The 16,629-nt window shown below is 41.5% G+C and overlaps 1 protein-coding gene across 2 annotated transcripts; it reads left to right on the top strand.

The window, feature by feature from the left end:
* Window positions 1-13,078: 13,078 nt before the first annotated feature.
* LOC147885928 (14-3-3-like protein) lies at window positions 13,079-14,884 on the top strand. Of its 2 annotated transcripts, XM_087396973.1 has the most exons (5): window positions 13,079-13,625; window positions 13,727-13,849; window positions 13,952-14,068; window positions 14,196-14,228; window positions 14,307-14,884. In XM_087396973.1, the coding sequence occupies exons 1-4, from the start codon at window positions 13,146-13,148 to the stop codon at window positions 14,214-14,216; spliced, it is 741 nt and encodes a 246-aa protein (XP_087253099.1). In that variant the 5' UTR covers window positions 13,079-13,145; the 3' UTR covers window positions 14,217-14,228; window positions 14,307-14,884. The 2 variants fall into 2 exon arrangements, with proteins under 2 accessions (XP_087253099.1, XP_087253100.1); XM_087396974.1 differs by lacking the exon at window positions 14,196-14,228.
* Window positions 14,885-16,629: the final 1,745 nt, after the last annotated feature.

The raw sequence follows: 16,629 nt of genomic DNA, 5'->3' as shown, positions 1-16,629 counted from the left end.
CCATTCACGTGGCCAAAGAAGGAAATGCCGCACGGTGAATTAGCAGCCATCAACGAAGATGCAAACGTTGACAGCTGCACCCCTTGCCGTTTTATTCCTACCTCTTTTGGTGTTTATGCTACATAAAACCCACTCTTTCTCTATTATGTCCCTCCATCCAATGAACAAGAAAAAGAATGAATGACTTTTGTCATTCATAGGGCCTCCCTAAAATGTTAGAATCACAACTCACGAAAGGCAAAAGTTAAATCAATCAAAGCGCAACTTCAGGCTTTTATATTTTTCGTCATTCATGAGACAAAAGAAGGAAATGCAGCAAGGTGTATTAATAGTAAACGAAGGTGCAAACAAAGCAAAGAAGCACTAGCATCAATAAAGGCCCTATCAGAAACATTTGAGGGGTTCCACCAAGAAGCCCTTATTTTAGTTTTATGCAATGGATGGACGAAATAAAATCCCACAAAATAATTTTAGCTTTCAAAATGAACCGTCAGTAAGACCTTCCATAAAGGGCAGGCCAAAAATCAAATTTCATATTAGTTGCTTATTGGGTTTTAAAACTGTTGATGCCCTTGGTTAGTTCTAGCTTGAGATCTACTTCAAACTCCCTCTTCAAATGCCTCATCAAACATTATTACCAACACATAACCCTTCAAATTATCCCTTCAAATACTTATTAGTCCATACATCCAAGCTTTGCGAGGATGTGAACCGTTGTCTTTTCTATGCGTTAGCGAAGCAAAAAGGCCGCATGAAGGGTGTCAAAATTTGGAAATAGGGTGATGGCATTGTGAAGAGAGTGGGAGAGAAGTAAGGAGTCTCACTTGCAGCTTTCTCACATACACAATGGGGGAATACACACAAAGGTGGAGGCTGAAAATAGTTTTCCTCTTCTTCATTGTGAAAGCCAAAAGAACTCTCTAAGTACAAAAGGAATAAGTGAACCCTATATGTGGGTCTCAAACCAAACTCAGCTAACCTAGGTGGCATACTAACTGAGCCACTAACTAGAGTACATAAAGATAGCTCTCATCCGGCTATTATTCATGGGCGGTGTACCAACCGCATCTGCAACTAACAAGTCGGTGACATAAATGCACAATGGTCACCCTGGCATATCATGAGTGGAGCTCGATATCTCAACACTCCCCCTCGAGCTCAATCCCAATTCCTGCACACCAAGCAGGTCTCTAAACTTGCGCAGCTTCTCTGCACCCAATGCCTTCGTGAATATGTCAGCTACCTGATCCTCTATGTTGACATAAACTAGATCAATAAAACCTGCTAGAGCCTTTTCCTGCACATAGTGATAATGCACCTCAATGTGCTTTGTTCTAGCATGATAGACTGGGTTATTTGCCAAGTGTATACTGCTCATGTTGTCACAATAAATGACAACTGGCCCATCTGTAGACTGATGCATATCATAAAGTAGCTTACGCAACCAAGCTACCTCACATGCAGCCATTGCTGCACCCCTGTGCTCAGCCTCTGTGCTCGACAAGGCAACTGTAGGTTGTTTCTTGTTGCTCCAAGTGACTGCAGCACTCCCAAAAGAGAACACATATCCACTGGTAGATCGTCTATCAGAAATACTACCAGCCTAATCAGCATCAGTGTATCCATGCAATTATATCTGAACCCCAATCTCATAAAATAGTCCATACTGCAATGTGGACTTCACATACCTCAGTATGCGTCTAGCCACATCCAAATGCGATTTCCTTGGAGCCTGCATAAACTGACTTACCAACCCAATAGCATAGCTCAAATTTGGCCTGGTAATAGTCATATAAATCAAACTTCCTACTATGCGTCTTCACATAGTAGGGTCTTCCAAAAGCTCACCTGCATCTGCACTCAACTTCACATTCTGCTCCAAAGGAACTGAAATAGGCTTATAGCCTGTCATCCCATATTTGGACAGCATGTCCAATCCATACTGCCTCTGGCAAGAGCCATATCCCACTTGTGGATCTAATCACCTCAATGCCCAAGAAGTAACACAGCTCTTCCAAATCCTTCATCTCAAACTTCTGCTTAAATAGCATTTTCACATGAAGGATATCTTCATCATTATCACCTGTGATGATCAAATCATCAATATAAATGACAAGCAGCATAGTGCCTTTCTATGTTTTTCTCACGTAAAGTGAGAAATCTACCTTGGAAATCTGAAAGCCAATAGTGACAAGATGCTGTCCTATCTTGTCAGATCATGCTCTTGGTGCTTGCTTCAAGCCATACAAGGCTTTCTTCAACCTGCAAATAAACTCAGGGTGAACAGCATGCACATAACCTGGTGGCTGCTCCATATAGACCTCTTCCTGCAAATCACCATGCAAGAAGGCATTCTTTACATCCATCTGATGTAAAGACCATCCCTTTGATGCAACCATAGCAATGACTACTCTTACGGTTGCCATCCTTGCAACCGGACTGAATGTTTCTTCATAATCAATGCCATATATCTGTGCATACCCCTTGACAACTAATCTTGCGTTATATCTGTTCACAGAACCATCTGCATTGTGCTTCACCTTATAAACCCACTTGCAGCCAATTGCATTCTTGTCTTTAGGCAAAGGCACCCATTCCCATGTAGCATTTGCTTCCAAGGCATCCATTTCTTCATCCATGGCTTTCTCCCATTTTTCTTTTCTCATGGCTTGCTCAAAAGAAGTGGGTTCTGGTTCATGTATCACTTTGACCATATAGGCATAGTGAATGGCTGTAAATCGATCATATTTCAGCCTATCCACAGCACACTTAACTCTGGTAGACTTGTGTAAAATAGGCTCACTACCAAGTGCTCTCAAAACATCCCTTGTCTTCCTTACTCTAGGTGTAACAATAGAAGGAATACCCAACTCATCATCAAGGCTCTGTTCTGAGCCACTGGATTCACCATCCACATAAGAGTGACCTGCATTCACATCAACCATGGGCTGATCTACCTTCTCTTTTCCTTTTCGTGATACTTGCATACCACTATCTACATTGCTTTGAGAAGATCCTCCTGATTTCAATCTGCTTGTCCATGGCAAAGTATGTGAACCACTGCTAGAGGACACTATAGCTGTGAATTCTGTGCAGCATTACCATTTTGTGCATCTACATCATCAGTCACATTTACTGGTTTATACCAGCTGCTCATCTCATCGAGTAGAAGGGTTATAGCATCTATACCCTTTTTGCTACAGAGAATAACCAATAAAGATGCACTTCTCAGCTTTTGGATCCAACTTGGATCTCAACTCATCTGGCACATGAACATAGGCAATGCAACCAAAAACTTTCAAATGAGAAATATCTGGTTTCCTACCAGTATACCTCTCCTCTGGCATCATGCCATTATTGCTCCAGTGGGAGTCTTGTTCATTATGTAGACTGTTGTAGCAACTGCTTCATCCCTATAATAATCTGGCAGGTCTTTTTCATTGAGCATGGCACGCGATACCTCTCGAATATGCCTATTTTTCCTTTCTGCAAGTCCATTTTGCTGTGGGGTATGACTGCATGAATATTGCTACTTTATGCCATGCTCTTGCAGGAACGTTGCAAACTCATTTGAGAGGTACTCTCCCCCTCCATCTGACCTTAGGCATTTTATTTGTAGGCCTGTTTCTTTTTCAACCATAGCTTTAAAAGCTTTGAAATGCCCAAACACTTCACTTTTCTTTTTCATAAAACATACCCAACTTTTCTGCTGTAGTCATCAATAAAAGTGACAAAATAATGACAGCCTCCAATAGATGCATCTTTAGTAGTCCACACATCAGAGTGGATTAATTCCAATGGCCTCTTACTCTCTTGAACATGTCTAGAAAATGGTTTCCTAGCCTGTTTTCCAAATTGACAGGCTTCACATACCTTATGCATTTCTGCAACCTTGAACTTAGGCAATCCTGCAACAATATTTTGGGCCTGCATTAATTTAAGTCGCTATACATTAACATGACCAATGTGTTTATGCCAGATTTCAATATCTGCAACTACACCGGTCCCATGTGCAAACATTATTGCACTCAATTCGGGCATGTCCACATCCAATGTAAACATCCTACCCTTCTTCTTCCCTTTTGCTATCAAGCGACCTTTATTTTTCATATCCTCTCTTGGAATGCAAGAATTCACAATGATTTTCTTGCCATGAATTTTATCCTTTAGACTTAGATTGATCACTTTACATTAAAAGAATACAAAAAGACATTGTTCTTGTTGTACTTTATGTTGATGACTTTATTAATGGTTGGAGAACTTATTTCACAAGTCAAAGGACAACCCACATCATAGTTGGATATGGGAGAACTCCATTATTTTCTTGGCATAGAAATCTAGGGAGATAACAAATGGCATCATCCTCATCTAGGGCAAATGCACCTAGAAAGCTCTTCAACAATTTAAGTTACATGACTGTAAACCACTTCCAACTCTTATGGAAAGCAGTGTCAAATTGCCAGAACATGACAAGCCCCTTGACATAGATCCTTATTAGTATTTATAGCTGATTGGAATCTTAATTTATTTGACTATCACAAGGCCAAACATCTCTGCTCTCTTTGTGTACTCGGTCAATGCATGCAAATTTCCAAAAAGACTCATTTCTAGTCAACTAAGACCTCTCGTACTCGAAAGGTACCTGGGATTGTGGATTGAAATATGAATACATTGATACTGATTGGTTAGGCAATGTAGATGACAAAAGATATACTAGTGTGTGCAATTTTAGCCTTGGTTCAATAGATTCATATAGGCAATGTAGATCACAAAAGATATACTAATTGGGTAGGCTTGAATGTAGATGACAAAAGATATATAACTGTATGCAAATTTAGCCTCGATTCAATTGATTCATCTAGGCAAAGCAAGGAGCAACAAGCAGTTTCCTTATCATTCACAAGGATCGAAATACACAGGATCAACCAATGCAGCACGAGAAGCAATGTGGTTCACAAGATGTGTTTCTAAAATTAAAATTCTCTTCAATGAACCAACAATGCTCTACTTTGATAGTTGCATTCAACTGGCCAAAACAAAGCATACTAAAGTGTGTTGCCACTTCATTTGAGAAAAGTTTCTCAACAAAGGAATCAATCTTGTTCACTTTCTGACATAAGAACAAGTGACAATATCTATACAAGTCCACTTTTCCTTTGACAAGTTCACATACTTTTGACAACATCTTAGACTACTCCAACTATAAGTTAAGAGCGGGAAATAATGGCTAAATTGTACATTATGAATAGACTTCCACTACAAAGTCATTGTGCTTATGTGTATGCTCTGATTTCTTAGAGGTTCTTCTCTATCATCTTTGTTGCCATAATGCAATTTTTAATTAATAATAATTATTTTTTTCATGTATAGGATCCTTGACTTATCAAGGCAATTTAAGAGGGGGTATTAAGAATAGTGTAAATTGCACCATTGAATAAGGTCTAGGGAGGACCTAAAAGGAGACTTGGGGAGGACCCTAAAGGAGACATAGGGAAAACCTAGCCCTAACCTAAATCTAAGAGGTAAGTTGTATATAACACCATTTGGTCTTCATTTCTCAAGAGTGTTATGCATTGTAGGTTTCTATGGTGTAGTCTCTCTCCCTCTCTCTTCACTTCCACAACGGCACCTATAAACACCCTTCCTACCTCCTTTGGAATAGAAGAGCTAAATTAGGCTCATGTCAACTACTAATACTCTTCCAAGCTAGGATAAGCAACAAGTCAAAGGGACAAGTTATGGCTAATAAGGACTTCTAAGCTTGAGATAAGAGCAAGTACAACATATGAAAGTGGAAGCATGCAATGAAGCAAATAAGTAGGCAAGCAAGCTAGCTTGAACCAAGAGTGCACAAGAGGCCAAACTTGAGAAGAAAATAGCTTGAAGAGGAGTGCACACGTTTGTGCACGCATGCGAGAGAGAGAGAGAGAGAGAGAGAGAGAGAGAGAGAGAGAGAGAAGATGCCAGAAGTGAATCAGATTGAAACCAAGTCCAAAAGTAAGGAATCATGACTACCAAAGCCCAAGGAGGGTAAGGGTAAGGGTAAAGGCAAAAAAGGGAAAGACAACAATCAAGGCCCTTCATCGATTCACTATTACTTTTATAATGGTAACCATAGCAAGGCCAAGTGCCCATAGTGGCAAGAGCATTTGAAGTTGCTTCAAAGTAACACAGAAAGGTGAGAGGTCGACACTAGTTGCCAAGCAATATTAGCTAAACTCTTGAGTTCAGTTGATGCCCATCTAGTAACTCATTCACAACAATACTAATGAGGATAAATCAGCCTCCCCTATTGGTGATCTCACTTGGAAGGCACAAAAGTAGATTGCTCCCCAAATTACTCAGGAATTAAAGGGCAAAGTACTGGTTGTAGATTTACCTCTTGATTTAAGTAAAGTTCTTGATTAAAGGGTAAAGCTCCGCTTGTGGATTTACCTCTTGATTTAAGTAAAGTTCCACTAGCAGATGACTTGGCAAAAGCTTCTACAAGTCAGTCTCAGAAAATATTGAGTTCTAACAAACACCCCAGTCTTGAGATGGCAAAATCATGGGAAATTTTCCAGCCAATGAAGGTCAATCTTACAATAGTAGAGTGGTTTGAAATTGCACCTTATTGTAAATACTTTTTTTTTCAACAACTTCATATGAAGAACAACCTATCAAGAATATGGATTCACTGGTCATTATTCCAATAATTAATATGCCAATGGTGGATAATGAAGTACCAATGATTATTGTCACAATTAGAAAGCTGAAGGTCTCTGGAGCAATTATGCATAGTGGTTCCGGAGTCAACATCATATCTGTAGCTATGTCAAATAAATTGTAGTTAAAATATACAAAACCTTCTCCATTCTAAGTTTGCATGGTAAATCAAAGGCCTATGGAACCAATAGGTATGCTTTCTAATATATTTCTTACTATTCATGGTGGTCGTTATACATTGAGTTTATTGGTTATTCCAATGGAAGAGAATGCCTATCCAATATTATTGGATAGACCATGGTTAGAAAGTGCAAAACTACTTCATGATTGGGAACCAATTTCATGACAATAAAAACTAGAGATAAGGAAATACAGATTCCGATCAATCCTAGTAAAGTGCTTAAAAGTTATAGGCCTCAAAATCTTAAAATCAAGGCCTTACTAGTTTCGACAAGATGTTGAAACTTGTCCTATGGAGCTTCCAACCTTACTATTGGGAGAACTTGACATATTTCAGATGGCTGCTAATCTAAAGGAGAAAATAAAGGAAGATAAGACTACTATACAAAAAAATTTATACCCCATTAATTTCACTAAAGCTGTCATTCTCAAGAGAGCAGTTGATGAGCCTCAACTCACAATCATTCGGGTGGGTTCTGATAATTCATTCCCAAGCTAACTCAGGAACTAAATTTGGCAATAGACCAAGAAACCAAAATAGTGATCATCAGTACTTATGTGTTTGATGATTATTTGCAAGAAATTAAAAATCTATTCATGCAATATAAAGATGTTTTTGCTTGAGTTATACAAATCTGGAGGGAGTGCTTGCTTAAATTTGCTGGCATAGAATTCCTTTGGTACCTGATGCTAAACCTATTAGACAGCAAAGGTACAAAATGAAGCCAAATTATGCCAAATAGGTAAAGGCCGCCGTGCTGAATAAGCTCATCAAGCAGATTTCATCTACTCTATTGACAAAAGTCATTGACTCTTTCCTATTGTGGTAGTTCCCAAGAAAAATGGAAAAGTCCAGTTTGTGTGGATTATCGAAATGTAAATGCTAAAATTGCACTTGATCCTTTTCTTATCCCATTCACATACTTAACTACGTTGAAGGACATGAGATGTACTCATTCATGGATGTCTACAATGACTTCCATAAGAGTTTTGTGGCACTAGAAGATCAGAGTAAAAACTGCTTTTATCACTTAATCGAGTGTGTATACCACTAAATTTATGCCCTTTGAACTCAGAAATGCACCATCTATCTTCCAGAGATTTATGGTTGGAACTTTCACGGACTCCTTGACTGAGTTTATTTTGCCATTTATTGGGATGGTTTCTGTGTGTACTTGGTTATTTTTTATCATTGCAATATTTGAGTAAATTCTTTGATAAGTGTAGACAAGTTGCTATTCTTTGAATTCGACAAAAGAGTGTTTTTTGTGTCCGAGTTGGTGTCCTGCTTGGCCATGTCATATCTAAGGATGGAATCAGGGGTTGAACCTAGCAAAATTAAAGCTATAAAATCCATACCTGAGCCAACTAGTTTGACTCAAGTAAGGTCTTTTGTTAGGTTTATCAATTTCGACAACCATTTTATTCGAGATTTTGCTAAGATAAATGCACCATTATATGAGCTCATGAAGAAAGTTATGAAATTATAGTGGACACTCGAGTTATCTAAGCTCTTTCATGCACTCAAGAGTTATGCTTTTGAAACACCGATTCTCAGATAACCATGATGGATGTCATTTTTCATGTTCATGGATATGCCATTGGGACTATACTAGCTCAACCAGAGGGTAAGTTGGATTATCCTGTCTATTGTGCTAGCAGACAGATGAACGAGCCCGAGTGCAATTATAGTACCATGAAAGAGAAGCCCTGGGTATGGTGTATATTGTTCAAAAATTTTGACATTATTTGTTGGGCAATCAATTCGTATTCTATGTGGATCATCGAGCATTATTATATCTTAGCAGCAAAACTGTCATTCAAGGCAGATTGCTTAGATGGAGGCTCTTATTACAGGAATTTAATTTTCGGATTGTCCATAAATTTGACAAAATCACATGTAGGAGCAAACTATTGTCTCGACTACCACATCGTACAACCGAATCCGGAGTTATGACTGAGCTCCCAAATGCTAATCTTTTTGTTGTTGATTTCAATGAGCCTGAATGCCTTGATTTGTTCCAATCTCTTTCTCAAGGTACATTTCCTATGGAAATGCCTAAAGATAAGCGACAATAGCTTGCTACTAAAGCTTGGAAGTATAGCTTGATTGGTGGTCAGTTGTATCACCAATGCGATAATGGTATCTTACGCAGGTGGGTCTTACCACATGAGCGCACCATGATGCTCACAGAGGCTCATAAATGTCTTGCTAAAAAATCACTTTGCATGTGATCTTATAGCTAGTACAGTGTTGCATGCAGGATTATGGTGGGGCACATTCTTTCAGAATGTATGTGTCTTTATTGTTCAATGTGAAGGTTGTCAACACCCCATCAACACATAGGGAGAATACTTTCCCCATATCACATGCCTTTGCAACCAAGTGCGCCCTGGAAAACTTTTTAGAGGCCTCAATTTCATTAGCCCTTTCAGAACAACTAAAAATCTAAATAAGTACATTGTTGTTGCACTGATTATGCTACTAAGTGGGCTAAAGCAAAAGCTATTAGAGATAACTCGACCTACACTACAACAAAGTTCCTCTTTGAAAATATTATTTGCAAATATGGTTGTCCTCTTGAGTTTGTAAACTGATCAAGGAACTCATTTTATGAATGACATATTTGAAATTTTGACAAAGGAATTCATGATTTTCATCGAGTGGCTACTACTTACTGCCCCAAGTGTAATGGACAAGCCACAAGACTTTGAAGTTGGTCCTTACAAACAGTGTTAATTCTAATTGTATGGATTGGGATGCCAAATTACATCCAACATTATGAACCTATAGAACTCCTTATAAGGTCACAAGTAATCTTACTCCATTTTGCATGCCCTTGAACCAAAGGCAGTATATTGGTGATTGGAAAGGCTCGATAAATTGGATAAACTAAGATTATGAGGTGCGTGGACACAACAAGTAGTTCAAAGGAGGAGGAAGGCTTGGCATGATAAGTATATTGTGCCCAAAAAACTGGAAAAGGGCATGCTTGTGTTGTTATATAATGCAAGGGGGTAAGATGAAGCCTAATTTCAAATTTGGCTTAGATGGTCCATACAAATTGGTCGAAGTTCATGATAATGTTATTGTTGAACTGACTGATCTGGAAGGCAAGGTAATTTCCAAGTTGATCAATGGGAGACAAGCCAAGCCTTATAAAAGTCACAGTGAGTTTGGCCACAATGGATACACATGGCCTAATCGAGTGCCACATGGCACCAAGCGTCTTAAGCTCACCATTACTGGCACTAATCATGATGTGTCGAGGAGCCACATGGGACGCTTGAATTGGTAGTGAATCATCGGCAACCAACACTTCACTCATGCAACACTTCACACTGTAGCATCTTAATCCTACTCTTTGTCTTTGTGCCCACATATTTTTTTACAGCTCCCTTCACAAACTCGACCTTTTATTATTGTGCTCGTTGCCTTCCCTATTTTCGTCACAACCATGGCTTCATTTGCGACTAGTAGAGCTGAACAAGACACGGAGTGCTTGCAAGTGGCTTTGTAGTGGGGACCCTATACAATTGAGCGACCCTCCGCAACTCTGAAGGTGTTAAACCAGAATAAGCTCTTGGATATGGCAAACTTGCCATGGGCCGATATGTGGAGTCATGAGGTGGTAGAGGAGCTTCTAAAATCCTATGAAGCGAATACGAACAACATCAGCATGTAGGGATGGAGGATCCACCTCAACAAGTGGCTCTACACAAAAATCTTTATGCTGGCTCCAATGCTGATAGGTCAGTCAAAGGAGGAGGATCAAGCAACAACGACTCGTTCCGACTACCAATTCGAGGAGAGCACCTTTCATCTGTTGCAGGGGTACCTCATCAGCAAGACAAGAGACGATGAGGCCCAACCCTTCCATAGGTTTTTGACGGAGTCTATCGGTCCGAAGAGGAGTCCAGGATTCATCAGTTGTAGGGGTACCTCATCAGCAAGGCAAGAGACGATGAGGTCCAGCCCTTCTATAGGTTTTTGACAGAGTATATCGACATCATGGAGCAACAGCCCACCCCCGAGCCATATACCATAGGAGAGTAGCCCGCTGAGATTGCTCGAGACATAACACAGGTGCCATCGGCTACCCATAGCCCATCCCCGAGCCCAATGTGGAGTCTACTCTAGCAAATGTGTGACTGTTGTGGCCACAAGCTAAGAGGAAGCTGCATAGTAGAAATTCGTAGGATAGCAATTGAGGTGGCAACGAAAGGCCAAGACAATACTAGTACTTTCGACAACTCGGGTTCTAATGTGGGGATCATAACCCCAATTGATGTGGAGACAGAGGTCACTTGAGTTGACCATGTGGCCACTGAGTTTCAAAATGTGGGTATGGACTCACAGGCTCCAGGATCAGAAAGTCGACCCTAGGGGGTAGCTACCTCAGAAGTCCCAACTGCACCGACAGATGCTCCAGAGAAGTAGAAGGCTGATAAAGGGAAGGAGATCCACATCCTAGATGTGGAAGAAGACCAACTGCCAGCTCGACGACTTTCGAGGTTTGTCTCCACAAGCAGCCCGATGAGTGCCTTGCTTACCTCCTCAAATCGTGCTACCATGTGAGAGTTTATACTCGGATGATCTATGCAGCCCACTAGTGGTGGCCGAGAATTGGTAATAGCTTTGAGAATCTGTCATGGAAGTAGCTTGAACCGCCCACCATGTGGCTCAGGCATGCGTGCTGCCACTACAAGCCAATCCACCGCACAAATCCTACTCTTATTGGATCCTGAGTTGTAGGTGGGTGAACCAACAACACGCTATACTGATGGCAGCACTCAGATGTTCCCCCTTCGACTCATGGAGAAAGCGATAAGAGCCCGCCCATAATTTTGCTCATAGGGATGAGTCACGTTGACATGGGAGTTGAACCATATGATGAATATACTCGTGCACTCCTAGAACGTGTTTGAGTTGTAGAATAAGCATAGGAATCCATGGTCAATTCCAAAAATTATTGTTGTCGATGGTGCGATATAGGTTCCCCTTAAAGCACGCACCCATTACTAATCTATATTTTGATTTGTTCTTCATAACCAATGCTTGCATGCATGAAATATAGAAATTGCCAATAAGACAAATCCATGCTACAAAGAACCCACCCATTCCTTATATGTACTCGTCATAACCAATGCTTGCATGCTACAAAGAACCCACCCATTCCTTATATGTACTCATCATAACCAATGCTTGCATGCACAAAATATTGATCCATACCTTTGATATTAATACCTTCAAAACATGAAATGAGAGATGGGCTTTCCCCTAGAATTGAAAGCAAGCCATCCTTCACCTCACAATTGCAAAACATGGGGCCCACACATGCATGAAAGTGCAAAGCATTCTTGCATCTTAGAACGAGCTCCATACATGTGGAATTCCAACTCTCTATCATGTTACGCGGAGCCCACCCATGCAAAGAGTGGAGGAGGAGAAATGACAATATTTGCAAGCTCGAGGTGGAAGGTTGCCCTTGGATAAGTCTTTCCTCTGATCTTCATCCTCCCCATCAAACAACACTCCTTTTGCAAGTTGTGGGCATCCGTTGTGTGTGAGCCCAATCCTTCAATTGAATGGGGTTGCCAAACCAAACACACCCACTTGTAAAGACTGTCAGGGGACTACTCACTAGACCTCCTACTAATGACATGTTAGTATCCCGAATGCTAGTGGCAAACCCTTTCTTTTTATCAGATACAATAATGGCCTTACATCCAACACTACATATCTCGTAGAACACCGTTGTCACTGTCCATCGCACCGTGGCATGAATGTAGATTGACGCCTCTCCACAGTTTTGGAGGTGGGATACTTCACTAGCAAAGGCAAGGAATGGTGTCTCCCTCCCACCTGACCTACACATCGATCTTTTGAAGACAAGGCAATTAGCTAATTTGGCGGGCTGCATCTTTCCATAAGGCTAGAGTAATCATTCTCTAGGGGGACATATTGAGGTGTGCCCACACAAAGCGGAGGTAGTCTCATGATGCGGCAGAGATGTGGGTAAGTAAGTTTCTTAAGAGTGGGCATGGGGAGAGGGCTGTTGTGGCTTGAGGGGGAGGGGCTGAAAGGGAAATGGAGGGAGGAAGGAAGGGACAGGTGTAAAGAGGCCGGGGAGCCTGGCAAATACAGAAGGGCCCACTGGCAGGTTGGTTTACACCAGAATTTGTGCGTTTGCTCCATTTGCTCCTGCTCCTTCTTCTCCTTCCTTGCTAACCCTAATCCAGCTTCCCTTTCTTCTCCCATGGCTGACTCTTCCCGTGATGAGCACTCTTACATGGCCAAGCTCGCTGAACAGGCCGAACGCTACGACGAAATGGTCGAATTTATGACCTCCGTCGCTACAAGCTCCCATGGCGAAGACCTCACCGTTGAAGAGCGTAACCTCCTCTCCGTCGCCTACAAGAACGTCATCGGTGCCCGTCGAGCTTCCTGGAGAATCGTCTCCTCCATCGAACAGAAGGAGGAGAGTAAAGGTAACGAGGATCATGTCTTGCTCATCAGAGAGTACCGTGGCAAGGTCGAGGCCGAGCTCAGCAAAATCTGCGACAACATCCTTGAGCTTCTCGACAGCCATCTCATCCCCACCGCCATCGCCAGCGAATCCAAGGTTTTCTACCTCAAGATGAAGGGAGACTACCATCGGTACCTCGCAGAGTTCAAATCGGGTGCCGAGAGGAAGGAGGCCGCAGAGAACACCTTGCTCGCCTACAAATCTGCGCAGGTTTACTTTCGTGTCCTCGTTTTGAGCTAGGTGCCTCCTCAGAGAATGTCCTCTGTGGTTGTCGAATCTTTATATACAGCTTGTCTTCGCTGTTCCATCAGGAGATGGCTCTCGCGGAGCTAGCTCCTACCCACCCCATCCGCTTGGGGCTTGCTTTGAACTTCTCGGTTTTTTATTATGAAATCCTCAACTCCCCCGATCGGGCGTGCACGATGGCAAAGCAGGTAAGGATTAGTGTTTCAATGCTGCTCTGTCTGCAGCGACCAGTTTTTATCTCCATTGACGTGCAACTTTTCATGCTGACGCCGAGCGGGGGTTTCGGTTAGGCTTTCGACGAAGCAATATCTGAGCTCGATACTTTGGGAGAAGAGTCGTACAAGGACAGCACGTTGATTATGCAGCTCTTGCGGGACAATCTTACACTTTGGACTTCGGACATGCAGGTGCGCGGTTATTGTAGAAAATGACTAACTCCCTTACCTTATTCCATCGGGAAAGACTCTGCATGCTTGCATCCTAGCAGCCGTGTTGACCCTGTGAGCGTTCTCTTTGTTCTCTTTGTCCTTCCAGGAGCAGTTGGACGAAGCATAGGTCTGCGTGCAGGTATTTATCATGGCGGTAGATGGCGGATCTCATGCATCTGTGCAGAGATTTGATTTTTTGAGGCCTTGTCTTTTGCAGAAAGACACCTAAATATTTGCTGCGGACGACACCTTTACTGCCAACTGAGTTTCTTCTATCTTCCAAGCAAGGAAGGGGCTTCGCTTCTATACATGCACAGACAAACTAGTTAAAAACCAGGTTTGACGCATCACATGTACTATAAGATGGAGTACCTCTCTTTCTCCAAGAGGGGCTCGCTTTATTGAAATTCTGGCAGATTGATCCGGTCTCTGCATAGCTTCCTGGCTTGTATTTATTAAGCTGGTAGCTTACTGATTGAACAGAAATTGGAGCTTATTGTAGCGTAGTTGGATCGATCCTTTAGGTGCCTATGGCATGTTATTGGAGAAGGGATTGACCTCATACGTACTCTGGCAGAGCCGCAGTCTCTGGATAAGGTCAAAACTGCTTGGAGTTTTGACTTATTAAAGTGGTATTTATGACTGCAATTGGATAGTGGAATTTGACACATGTATGTTTTCATGTGATAAAAAGAGAACTATTTGCCTAGGTGCTTTGAGGAGGCTCTCAAGCCAATTTAAAGGCTCCACTGCACCTGGAAGGATATGATTTGCTTGATAATTTATGTTTTTTCACTGACTGCATAGCATTTTTATCTATACAACATAATGTTCATCTTTATATGGAGTCTGTGATCCTAAACCATGGCAGTAAAACAGTGAATGGTGCTGTTTGCTCGCAAGATTGTGGACATGATATGGAACTGTTGCCTAGAATTCAGTTTGGGAGGGGTGGGGGATAGAGATCGAGGTAACTACAGTGACCATTGTCATGGAAAGGTTGTTTGTTTTAACCTGCAGCAGTCACAAGAGATGCCTTTTGTGGGAAAAGGCAGGCATTTAATCGAGCTTTACTTAACATCTAGTCATTTGTATGTTGAGAAATGATTATTATTTCTGCATACAGATGTGATGATATCATTTCACTCTTGGATAAGTCCCACTGAACTAATTCGCAGCAGTCTGGTTAAAGGCTAGAAATTTCGAAGCTCTGCTCTGAACTAATTCCCACTAAGAGAAATTCGAAGCTATGCTCTGAACTAATTCCCACTAATAACCTAATTTGCAGTTTGGTTAAAGGAGAGAGGTTTCAGAGTTATGTTCTGAAGTTGTCTAAGCCAATCATGTTCACATTGTAAGCTCTTTGTCCAGAGTGTCATATAGACCTAGGGAACTACCATATTTGAAAAGGACAGGTCTGGATAGGTCTTGTATGTCAGGACAGAATTAGATTAGTTCACAAGTAAGGGCAATCCTTGATGACAGGAAGTTATTGGCCCTAGTCTCAAGGTGGCCCACATCTTTCCATTGTTTGAGTCATTATGTTGTATACCCATAGGAAACAAAAACTTTTAGAGGATGATGCTTGGAAAGAAAAAGTGGGTTTGTGTTGACTTTGACTATCCAAAGCATATTCGATGGACACAATACTTTTTACGCACCTCAAAATCTTGCAAATACACTATTTCCTTCTTCTTTGTAGGTTGTTTTTTCGGGATTGTTTCTCTCTTGTATCAATTTTATTTTTCCTAGATCGGATGCCACCTATTGCAGAGGTAGGCAACCGATTGACCCGCACATTGGCTGGCTTATTTGTTCGTAAGGTACACTATGCAGCAAGAGGCTTTTTTGAGGTCATTATGGTAGATGAGATTCACATGTAAATGCTTTTGGAACATTCGTCACTCTTTTTTGGACAGCAAATGGTGCACGTTCAGCCATGGTCCCCTACAAGGGATTATCAGGCTCTGATTTGACATCGATGTCTGGTCTGGGTTGAAGTTGTAGACTTCTCGCGATGCATGGCTTCACTCTTGCCTAAAATTGTAGCAACTTTAGGCAAAGTGGTTTGCCCACCGCGGCCTAATGGCAACTCTAATCGATTCTGCATTCTCTGGGATATTGATAATCCCATACCAGAGTCTTATTCAGTCACGGTGAACAATGTTGACATGGGAAGTGCATTTTATAAATTGAAATGGGGATTATTTGTAGGGGCTTGCTTTGAATGTAAAAAATTTAGGCACATGGCTTCGTAGTGTCCAATGAGTCAGCATAAAATGCCTCCTGCTACTTTGCCTACTCAGATGCCTAATAAGGATGCTCCTGTCTCTATTAGAAATAAAAATAAAGGTAATAGACAGTGTTTGGTGAATCAGAATAAAGGCAAAGCCCCAGTTGTTTCAAATGGGAGTGCTTCTTCCCCTTCACTTCCTGCTATTCAACCCTCAGCAAAAGGACCAAAAACTCCAATTGATGGATGGCAAAGTCCAAGAAAATTTATTTCTATTCGACGACCTCTACCCCCTCGCACTTGGAAT

Source organism: Dipteris shenzhenensis, chromosome 25 (genome assembly GCF_047967505.1).
Source record: "Dipteris shenzhenensis isolate YYH24624 ecotype China chromosome 25, Dip_SZ_1.0, whole genome shotgun sequence".
NCBI classification, from domain to species: domain Eukaryota; kingdom Viridiplantae; phylum Streptophyta; class Polypodiopsida; order Gleicheniales; family Dipteridaceae; genus Dipteris; species Dipteris shenzhenensis.
Note: the sequence above shows the minus strand (reverse complement) of the source record. Positions and strands in the feature narration are given on the sequence as shown.